The sequence below is a fragment of the Rana temporaria genome, chromosome 2, assembly GCF_905171775.1.
Source record: "Rana temporaria chromosome 2, aRanTem1.1, whole genome shotgun sequence".
In the NCBI taxonomy this organism is placed as follows: Eukaryota; Metazoa; Chordata; class Amphibia; order Anura; family Ranidae; genus Rana; species Rana temporaria.
In genome coordinates, this window is record NC_053490.1 from 303,668,926 (window position 1) to 303,681,057 (window position 12,132).

The 12,132-nt window shown below is 39.9% G+C and overlaps 1 protein-coding gene across 1 annotated transcript in view; it reads right to left on the reverse strand.

Annotated features, from left to right (window-relative positions):
* KIAA0319L (KIAA0319 like) overlaps positions 1-12,132 on the reverse strand; it is a 135,898-nt gene that overhangs the window by 34,617 nt on the left and 89,149 nt on the right. Inside the window, exons 11-15 of the mRNA XM_040337309.1 lie at positions 10,091-10,319; positions 8,283-8,406; positions 8,062-8,194; positions 5,236-5,384; positions 1,276-1,427 (exon numbers count right to left, since the gene is read on the reverse strand). Coding sequence (XP_040193243.1) covers positions 1,276-1,427; positions 5,236-5,384; positions 8,062-8,194; positions 8,283-8,406; positions 10,091-10,319 — 787 coding nt within the window. The remainder of the gene's footprint in view (positions 1-1,275; positions 1,428-5,235; positions 5,385-8,061; positions 8,195-8,282; positions 8,407-10,090; positions 10,320-12,132) is intronic.

Genomic DNA, 12,132 nt, shown 5'->3' on the forward strand with positions numbered 1-12,132 from the left:
GTATATAATTCCTAGACATGTGCCATATTTCTCAGTCACAAGACCAGACTGAATGCCAGCTTGACTGCCTCAAATGCTGGTCTCACACTGGAGGGAGTGGTTCTTCAAGGTCAACCAACTGTTTCCCTGAATGAAAACCCCCTAGTCTAATTACCATCAATAAATACTTCCTTATGTATGTAAGGAAGTATCAGGCCATCTCACACACCTTAGATAAGATTAACACATCAAAGGGTCCTCAGCTGTTCTGATCTGTGTTTGACCACTAACCCTTTTGGTCAGCAAACACCTTTTGATGTGTAACCTTGAATGCCTGTATGTAACACAGATATACCATGCCATAAACATAACACAATATTTTAAATACCTACAAATCTATATTAATATTACAACACAGTGGTGATCAAATACCACCAAAAATAAAGCTCTATTTATGTGAATAAATGAATAACACATTTTGTTTGGTACAGTGTTTTATGACCGCACAATTGTCATTGAAAATGCGACAGCGCTGAATGCTGAAAATTGGCCTGGGCAGGAAGTGCCCTGTATTGAAGTGGTTAATATCCTGCACTGTCTACTTTCCAAAAAATAAAATTCTGCATTTTCTTACTAGTACAGAAAAAAAAATTATCCAGTGAGAACTACCTACCACCAAAAGAAAGCTCTATTTGTGTGAGGAAAAAAAAAATGATATAACATTTTATTTGTGTACAGTGTTGCATGACCGAGCAATTATCAGTTAAAGTAGTGCTGAATTGCAAAAAAATGTCCTGGCCATGAAAGGGGTAAAACCTTCCGGAGGTCAAGTGGTTAATACACTGGCATGCTCCAATTTAAATTGTATTTTTTTACTGAAAAAATTAACTCAAAGTACAGAGGCTGGAAGAAAAGAGAAAATTGAACTTTTTGTGTTCTATAATCTCATAAGGCTTATAAAGACTTTTTATTATAAAACAGTGCTGTCACCAGGGGAGGAATTCTTACCTCTTCATCATCAGCAGCGGCATGGCTCTTCTTGCCGGGGGCCCCCTATTGGGCAGGGCCCATGGGCTTGAGCCCAGTCAAGCCCAATGGTAAGCCTGGCCCTGGCTGTCACTGATGGTAATTTTAGCAGGATAGGATTTACGTTTGTGATAGAAAATGTTCCATCTGTTATCAGTGTTAAGTAGTGTTTTCACATACAACAACATGCTTACATTTAACATTTAATGGTTTGTAGGACACCATTCCTATAAATATTAGAGAAGCTCTTTATCTACGGGCTCTACTTACCCCAGCTGCTGGGCTAGTCTCATCTCTCTCCCACTGGTAGGTAACAATTCCTTTATCGTCTGAAGACTTGGAGCCATCTAGCTCTGCTGTGTTAGTTGGAAGAGTAATAACCACGTTTCCTGCAATCTTTGCCACAGGTGGCTTGTTCATTTCTGTATTTAGAAGAAATATCATATAAGACTTACAATTAAATACTTTACCAGGAATCTTCCAGGATGACACTCTTCATGTGAGAATGTTATGTGGCAACAAACAGTGCTGCGCTACTAAAATAGCTTATAATATGACTAATCCGTAAACAATATACTAAGTGAAAAACAATATCATACACATTTTTATTGTGCTATTAAATGTGTACAAAACTATTAATGTGAAAAATTTTACAACAAAAATTCATGTGAATAGAGCTTGATTGAAGAAAATCCTGCCAATTTTCGAGATGGCCATGGTGTGATGTCAGTGCATAAGCTCTGCCCCCTAACATCACACCATGGCCATCTTGAAAATTGGATGTTTGCCATGCCTTGCAGTTTGCACAAGCTGATTGTGCTTCACTTGTAAGTGTATTCATTTACCTTTTTACTAATAAATCCTTTGGAAATGGAGAGTACTAGATGTTACCTTTCTTTTACATATAACATTCATTGGGCAAGACGATCCGTGTTCTTGGAACCTTATTAAGGATCCATTCAGGACGACTATGGATACAAAGCACCTTGAGGCGATTTAGTTCGCATTTGTAGCGCTATACAAGTTATTCACTCACTCATCTAAGGAGGTCTGTGATCCATACGTTTGCCAGGTGTCATCATTTTCCCAGAGAGGATGATTTTTCTGTGCTATAAGGTGAGTAGCCTGTGAAACTGGTGGTGGAGAGCACTCGTCCTTGTTTGCACTGTTTGGCGAATTGATTTATGGCAGGGTTTTCTTCAATCAAGCATTATTCACATGAACTTTTGTTATAAGATTTTTCCCATTAATAGTTTTGTACACATTTAATCGTCCAATATCAATTTGTATGATATTATTGTTTCTTTATCATACACCACGGTACACAGAGCCATATTCATTACATAATGGGTTGTATGGTCACCAGAGGTGATTGAACACTGGCACAACCAATCAGAGACAGTTCCCCTCCATATAGCCCCTCCCATCAGGGGAGTACCTCAGTTTTTTCGCCAGTGTCTAAGGATTGGACGCGTGGAGATGTGCTAAGGGTAGCTCGACTAAAGAAAACTCTGGAGGCTAAAGGAGCTACAACGTCGGGTCCATCCAGGACGCTAAAGTATTATGCCGAAAATGGATGAGATCCGGCCCTCACGCACGAGGCATCACCTGTAATGTCTTCGGAGGACTGGGCTCTGAGGTTCCAGCACTTTCGCTATTGCAGCTAAAAGGCCTGGTCAGAGTCTTTTACAAGGCCCAGGGAAGAGGTCTCCTTTAAATAGGAACCCATACCCCTGAAGGTTGGCACACAAAACCCGCCGAGATGGGAGAAGATTGGTACGGTCTGTAAAATCAACAGTTAAACCTGCGGCAGGGATAAAGGTAAGGGAAAAAGGAGCCTAAGATTTTTTCCTAAGGGCCTTTTTCATTTTTAGAGAGGTATCTTCTCAAATTTGGCCACTAGAGGGAGTAAAGAGCTGAGTTTACTCACCTCACTCCAGAGAAGAGAAAAAACAAGCGACCTTGTTTTAAACGTTCTCTGTCTCCGGCTCCTGGTAAATCTACCTCCAGCCAGTGGCGACGGCATTTTCAGCCAGCCACAAAAGCCAAGGAAGACCAGCCCAAGAGAAGTAAAACAGTGGGGTTCTAAAGCTAATAAACAAAACCCCAAAACCTCTGCATGAAGAGGCGCCTCCGCTCGGCCGAGTGGGGGCACGGCTTCGGCAGTTTTCAGCGGTATGGCAGACAGAGATCCAGGACAGATGGGTGATATCCATTGTATCCCTAGGGTACAAGCTGGAATTTTGAGAGATCCCATCATCTCAGTTCCGAAGCTCAAGGCTCTCCAAAGTTCCTCTAAAGAGAGTACCCTTCTTCAAGGGATTGGATTACTTGCTGTCCCAAGGGGTGATCATAGAAGTACCCTTAAGGGAGCAAGGTTCAGGTTTTTATTAAAACCTAGTTAGTATATTGTTTACGGATTAGTCATATTATAAGGTATTTTAGTAGCGCAGCACTGTTTGATGCCACATAATATTGTTTGTAGGTGGAAGTGAAATCACTTTAAGTGACAGCAGCTACTTTAGTAATCATAATTGTCACAGTAAATTGCGCCAATTGATTTTTTTTCAATATATTTTATCCCACTCTAGGGTTTCCCCTACTTTAGTTTCCTATTTAGCATATTTAGGAGTTTGGAGTTACTGTGGGTATTGAGCACTTTACAGAGGGAGGGTATTGGAGCCATGGGAATGTGGCTCATTGACGCAATAGTCCTTAAACTTGGACAGAACCAGGAGGAATGTATCTTTATTCTGTACAGTGAAGTTCATGTAGTGCTTAATTTGGCAATACTGAAGAGAGGTAAGAGCCATTTCTTGCGTAGTGTAGGGCAGGGATATGAAATTAGCGGACCTCCAGCTGTTGCAAAACTACAAGTCCCATTATGCCCCTGCCTCTGGGTGTCATGCTTGTGGCTGTCAGAGTCTTGCTATGCCTCATGGGACTTGTAGTTCTGCAACAGCTGGAGGTCCGCTAATTGCATATCCCTGGTGTAGGGTTTAAGGCCAGTAAGAGTAAGGAGGGATTATAATAATTTGGTGTCTGTGTTGGCCCATAAGCCAAAGGCCTGTGGGTTTTCATAACATGAGGGATGGGGGAACAAGGGACCAATGTGTGCAGGAAAATGAGATTACTACAGGATTTTACCATATGCCATAGTCTTCTGAAATACTACAAGGTTAGACTTGATATAGTGAGATCAGCATGTGAAAGAAATCCACAAATTATCAGGTGGGGGCTCAGGGAAGCCGTCCCTGCCGGGAGAACACTGTGAATATAGGGATAGGATGAACATAGTAAATAATAAACAGCAGGCCTTTAGAGCCGGTTCACACAGGGGCGACTGTGTCGTCTTGAGATCGCCTTGCCGAGTCGCCTCCAAAGTCGTGCCGCCCCTGTGTGAACCGGCTCCAACAGAAGTGAGGTTAGCAAATAGTTGAAGTCAAGGAAAAGAATGGGACTGTGGTCAGCTACATTTCCTCCAATCATCAAATCACTTGTTTGACTCAAGAGGTGAGGTTGGGTAAGGCAAACTCGCTCTACTTTCCGTTCCTACTAAATAGACAGGATCATCTCTATCTTAGGTTAAGGTGTCACCACAGAACATGAACTGGAAATCTGTTTTTATTTTTAGCAAAAGAGATGGCAAAAAATTATCTATCCGTGATTCCAGATGTTCACCATAACATAATTGCCATACATTGTATTCAAATTTAAAGATGTTGTAAAGGCAGAAGGTTTTTTTATCTTAACGCATTCTATGCGTTTTGATAAAAAACCTTTTGTGTGCAACAGCCGCCCTCCAGCACCCCCTAAAACTTACCTGCACTCAATCTCTCTCTCCAGCGATGGCCGTCCGAGACACTTCTCCTGATTGGCTGAGACACAGCAGCAGTGCCATTGGCTCCCGCTGCTGTCAATCAAAGTCAGTTATCCAATCAGGAGAGAGAAGAGGTGGCCCAGGTCGGGGCTCCATGTCTGAATGGAGACACAGGGAGCTGTGACTCAGCTCGGGGGCCCCACATAGCAAGCTGCTTGCTGTGGGGGCACTGAACAGGGGGGAGGGACCAGGAGAGCAGAAGAGGGACCGAGAAGAGGAGAATCCAGGCTGCTTTGTGCAAATCCACTGCAACAGAGCAGGTAACTATAACATTTTTATACGGAAAAAAAAACGAGACTTCTTCAATCACTTTAAATCTATGAGTCATTCTGTGATCAGTAAACACTTACCCTCCGTCACAATTACACTAACAGTTGCCTGATCCTGCAAGCCACGGTCATCTTTAACAGTCAGTGTAAACTCATATTTTCCACCTTGTAGACCAGTAACCGTAGCAATGCTGCTATTGTGGTTTTCAATTTTCACACCTTCCGGTCCCCTGAAAATAAACAAATGAGTTTACTACATTATGGAGCAGTTCAGGAGTTCAACCATTAATAACACTAATAATATTAAATATAAAGAAAGACTCAATTATCTGAAAACGATTTCTGTCATAACTCACTGTGGAAACTTCAAGATTGCTGCAATGTGGATATTGTAAAGCCAGCCATAGATGGATCAGCAAAAACTTGATGAATTTCGATCCATCTATGGGCAGGCTGGCTGTACTGAAGTCAATCTATTGTTTACACTTGTTTATAGTTATGCCATTTTGAGGACTTATGTTAGCAGTGCATGCTCTATTACAGTTGCACCCAGCACTTTGTATTTATTACATTCTTGTATTTGATGTCATTTATATTGTTATTTATTAGCAGAGATAATTATTCTCATTCACTGATGTTTTTATGTTTTTCATGTTTATCTTACACTTGATATAGCACTTCCTCCCTACCTTTTTATCCACTCCATTTTATTTTTACAGCGCAGCATTACCTATTTACTTTATTTCACTTTGGGTTTGATATACCTTCAGTGCTGCAGCACTAACCGTCCCTCCCCTATTTCTTTGGTAGCGCAGTAATACCTCACCCACAATCTATTGATCAATTTAGTACAACCAGCCTGTCAGATTTTTTACATACAGTACAACAATTCTCGTACGACAGAATAAAAAACTGGAAAGTGATGTAATGTGCTGTAGTGTATTTTCTGACAAAAACTGTACTGGTTAAATGAAAAATCGTACGATCTGGTATGGTATGAGAATTTTTTTTGTCTTTGTTCCTTCAGAAAATTTCAAACAACAGCTGTGTACAGGGGAACCTCGGATTGCGAGTAACGCGGTTAACGAGCGTTTCACAATACGAGCATTGTATTTTTTTAAATCCTACCTCGATTTGCGAGTGTTGTCTTGCAAAACGTGCAGGATTTGAGCCAAAGCGGTGTGCAGTACCGCGTTTGGCCTGAGGTGGGGGGCAAAAATGCTCAGAAATATGCCGTTCCCGAGCCTTTCTGAGGTTTGCCAAGGTCAGCCGAGCTGTCCTCGGGCCTTTCCGTGTGTTCCTGAGGCTCTCCGGCGCCCCCCCCCCCACCTCTGGCCGCATTCAGTATTGCATGCCTTTGAAGTGAATGCAGAACAAATTATTTTTGTTTCCATTGACTTCAGTGGGGAAACTCGCTTTGATATGCGAGTACTTTGGATTACAAGCATTCTTCTGGAACGGATTATGCTTGTAATCTGAAGTTCCACTGTACTAACAATCAGATTATCGCAGAATCGTGTTGAAATCTGTATTTTTTGTACGATATTCTGATCGTGTGTATTACTTACAGCCTATAAACACCATAGTGCAAAGAACAATGAATTTTAAAGTTAATTGTATGCCACAGAATGTCCTGTGTGCATGCAGAATTTGTTATCTTGTATTTCAACATCAAAAGTGGGCGGACCGGTCCCCCTGTCATAACATCCCTTGTGTTAGTATGGCAATCTGTCAGTTTTTCTTTCATATAGCCCGCTGGGTTGAATGGAAAAAATATATAAAAATTGTGTGTACCAGGCTTAATGAAGTCAGCCCCTTAAAGTGGAAAGTTAGTCAGAAAATTAGGTCCTGCTAAATAACTTCAGGCTGGCTCAATTTGCAGGCATAGCCATGTAAAACATTAAAAATAAGTGCCTATACTGTGTAGAATCCACTAATACATGGTCTCACCCTGCTCTGCACATGCTCAGTTGTTCTCCATTTTTTGGCACTGCAAAAATGTGTAGAGGCCAATCTGCTGCTGCGATAAATGATCACTTCATGCTCAAGTGATCATTTATCGCCTACCCCCTTTTGAGATTTTCCTTTGGGGTGTCTGGACTACAGGATTGATCCTATTTTTATATTCAATAGCAATCAGGTATTTTTCTTAAATCAATTTACTTATTCATCAATGGTTTACTGATTATTTATTCATTTATTTTGTCTAGCATATAAACGACCATGAATATTTAATTATCTTTATATTCAGATTCCATTCCTATATGCTATAACCCCAATGATTGAATAGTGAGTGGGGTATGATGCACGGTTCCTAAGGCAAGATATGGCGACATGCGATTTACGTAGATAGTCTGTCAACTAGTTCCTCCTGATTTTAAATACATCTATGTGGATTAAAGCTGGCCCAACTTGGTGAGTGATGCCCAATATTTTTATTTGCATCCAACTTCAGTATCAAAACTTATATACCTACTGATTTCACAATTACTGATTGTACAGTTGCATACTTTGGTTGTAATTGTCTATTTAATTATTCCAATTTGGTTACAAATATTTGCTTATGTATGTTGATTCATGTATTTGTCATTCCATCCCTTATCCATTTTCTTTATTACTTTCAGCATTACCTGTACAGCTCCTGATGAAGCTTGATTAGAGCGAAACATGTAGCGCAATCTCGACACAGGTTTTCAGCCCTTTGTTGAGCATATTATGTCCTTTGGGATGGCTATTTATGTATACATTTTAATGTTCGATTTTGTACAATAAAAAATTTGTTTTTTTACTATGTTAATATTACTTATTTAATTCGACACCTTTAAAAGTCCCAGGGTTTGTTACCCTTTCTCCATTTTCCTCTATACACCTGTCTTTGTATTTTGCCAATATATGATAAAAACTAACTTTGTTTTTTCCCAGAGATAAGAGTCAATCTTCTGATCATCAGTGCTGCGGCTTCCATCAAGAATTGTACTGTCTACTGGAAGAGTAAGCTCTTTGTCCGGGCCAGCATCGGCCTGAGGAGGCTTGTTATTTTCTGTCAAAGAAAAACTGGTATTAGAGATGAAAAGTAATAATTTATATAATTTCACCTTGGTGTTTATGGTATGTAATAGCATTCTTACCAGGCTGAACAATCACTGTCACCTCACTGGTAGACTGCTGACCTGCAGAGTCTGTCACTGTGAGCTGAAAGGTATAATCTCCTTCTTGAAGAGCTGATAGCTGAAGAGTTGATGTTCTGACTCCCTGCAAAGTTAGAGAATAGCAGATACAATTATTACTCAATACCAGTAAATATAAGACCCAATGGCTACGGTAAGCTCCAAGTTAGCAGCAACATGTCACCACAAATTTGTTCTGGGAGTAACCATGTTTAAAGCTGAAGTTTAGTGAAAATACAATTATAAAAAGGAGCACCAGTGACAGTACTTACCATAAATTATATGTGTCCTGTGTGCCGGTGGCGGCTGCTGCTGCTGCAAGTCCTCTGCCCTCAGATACCCGTTACAGTGATCTTCCAGTGCTGCACGGTTAATATGAGCGGCTGCAGCAGTGACAATACCTGCCCTTTCTGTCCTCATTCTCAATTCATAGAAGACATATTATTGGTTCCCATAATAAAATATGCTCTATAAATGGAAAAGAATGACCTTTAATGTATGCTCCTGTCCATTCACAGATCCCCTTTCAATGTGGGAACCTATCGTATAGGCTGCTATGAATGGAGCATGGAAGTGCAAAGGGCAGGCATAGTAGGCACTTGAGGAGCCTGTCGCAGCTGCTCATAATAACCCCCACAGCACTCTCGACAAACTATTTTTTTTTGGAAAAAGTTCCAACCACAGTGGCAGCAAGCACATGTAATTGCCTGGAGACTACACATCTATGCTGATGGTATTGAAAAAGTATAGAATATGGCAAATTGACCTCCTCTTTTAGATTTGAATTACGTACCATTTAAGATCCAAGCTAAAAAGTTATACCATGTTTACACCAGAGCACAGGATAAGGTACCATAGAAAGATCAGGCGATGATCGATTCTGCCAAAGTGTGTGTGACCCCAGAGCACCTAGTTCAGATATAGCCATGTCCCATAGCTTGAGACGCTGTGCCAACCTCAGGCTTGATGATTGTAGGCCTGTGCAACCTTTAAGCCCACAATTAATAATAAGAGAGTTTAGAGGAGGGGTAGCACATAAACCAGAGGACTTCAGCAGTGCGCTACTGGCCAAGCCAAGCAGTGCAAATAAAAGTCTGGTGGGGCCAGACCTCAGAAATGCTCAGGATGTTTCAGACTGGACCAGTTCAGTTTGTGTCTGCCCAGAAGAAAGGTTTGAGTAGAGCATCTAACAGTTTTAAAATTTCAAGGGCAAATAGATCAGACAGTGCAAATAAAGTATTTTGAACAAGGTTAATATGTTCGACGACACCAAACAGGAGCTTAGACCATATGCCAATCTTCGTTTAAACAGTAGTAAACAGGGGTTCAACATTTAGATGAGTATAACCTTGACGTTCCCTAAAAATATCTATATTGAGATATCCAATTACACTAGTCCTGTATAACGGAAGTGATAGAGAAGGAATCAATGATTTTGACCAGTTTATGGTCAGGCTTGAATAAATCCCCAAATCATTTATAACCATGAGATCAGTAGTAATTGAAAGGTCTGAGTCCTCCAAATATAAAATCATATTGTTGGTGTACAATCCAGCTTTTTCAACATGCAATGCCACTTGTAGACCCTTAATAGTGGGATGTTTCCCAGAGTCGACCAGCCAGAGCTTCTCCTGCAATGGTGTACAGGAGGGGAGAAAGGGGATATTCCTGTCTAGTGCCCCTGGTAAGTGGAAAAACCTTGGATTTTCACCCATTAAAACATCTTGATAATTTAAAGCAGCCTGTATGTGTATGTACAAGTTTCTCACCTGCATCTCCATTACTTTTCCTTTGCTGCTGGGACTCAAGGACCATTCATAGCTGACAATACCATGATCATCTGTGCTTAGGTTTCCATATAACACAATAAAGTTTTTGGGAAGTGTGATGACCTGGTTAGCTCCAGCATTTGCTACTGGAGGGTAATCAACAGCTTTATTTACAGTAAGGTTTGCAGTAGTAGAATTTTTGGCCCCGTCAGAATCTTCAACGGTTAACCTGAGAAAAAAAAAAAACAACAACTTTTTGCCATCTACAAATTAACTTTTCACTTTGCTGTGTAGCTAGCTCATTGCACCATGTTAGTTGGCGTTAGTTAAAAAAAGGCATCACAAAAAAGTATTTTTTTCCTATAGGATTATTGACTGGAAAAAAATTATATATATATATATATATATATATATATTTATATATACACACACACACACAGATATATATATATATATATATATATATATATATATATTTGGTTCAACTTGCATATCAAAAATGGATAAATGTTTCAAAAATACCATCCACTAAAAATTGTGTGTGTGTGTATATGTGTGTATATATATATACACACACACACACACACACATAATTTTTACTGTTTGCTATTTTTTGCTTTTCCGCTCTTAAACATTTATCCATTTATGATTTTAATATGAACCAAATTATGAAAAAGGAGATTTTTTTAAAGTTGGCCTTCTTTTAACAAATGTCATGTCCAACGTATTGGCATATACTCTAAGCAGAGCGTTCTTAAGTTTTTTTAGGCTCAACTAAACATTGCTGGCAATTTCATTTATATACTACATCTCTACATATAGAGAAAAGCTTCCTTGGTAAATTTTACATGGCAGGCTTTTCAAATTGCTTCTTTGACCCAAGTTTAAAAAAAGTTTTATAGAAAACTTACCATTGTTGCTGTTGCAACAGTGCAGTCAAAAATATGGTCTTGTCTGCATTGTGCATGATTACGATTTATACCCAGGCTCTTTAGCCACGCGAGACCAAAAAAACCCACATACCTATTTACTGCAGCAAGAGGTGGGTTATTGCTGATATTTAATCAGCACGGTAGGAATACTGCAATATTATTTTCTCAGTGATGCAAAGAAGATCACAAAGCAGATTGTGTGAGGTGATACTGTAAATGTAGCCTAAGTACTGTTTTAGCAATATCACTCACTTTAAAAAGCTCAGTGTGTGCAAAGAAGACTATGCATTGGACTGATATTATTCATGCAGTTCTAGTCAACAAGCGAAGCAATACAAAAATTATTTCACTTGCGTATACATGTACAGGGTATCCTTAAAGTATTCACAATGCCTTACTTTTTCCACATTTTGTTATGTTACAGCCTTATTCCAACATAGATTAAATTCATTATTTTCCTCAAAATTCTACAAACAATACCCCATAATGACAACATGAAAAAAGTTTGTTTGAAATCTTTTCAAATTTATTAAAAAAAAAAAAAAAACGGAAACAAAATCACATGTACATAAGTATTCACAGCCATTGCTCAATACTTTATTGAAGCACCTTTGGCACCAATTACAGCCTCAAGTCTTTTTAAGTATGATGCTACAAGCTTTGCACACTTATTTTTGGGCAGTTTCTCATATTCTTCTTTGCAGGACCTCTCAAGCTCCATCAGGTTAGATGGGGAGTGTTGGTGCACAGCCATTTTCAGATCTCTCCAGAGATATTCAATCAGGTTTAAATCTGGGCTCTGAATGGGCCACTCAAGGACATTCAGAGTTGTCCTGTAGCTATTCCTTTGTTATCTTGGCTGTGTGCTTAGGGTCGTTGTCCTGTTGGTAGATTAACCTTCTCCCCATCATGAGGTCTAGAGCGCTCTGGAGCAGCTTTTCATTAAGGATGTCTATGTACATTGCTGCATTCATCTTTCCCATGATCTTGACTAGACTTCTAGTTCTAAAACACCACGATGCTTCACTGTAGGGATGGTATTGGCCAGGTGGTGAGTGGTGCCTGGTTTCCTCCAGACAGGAGACTCGCCATTCAGGCCAAAGAGTTCTA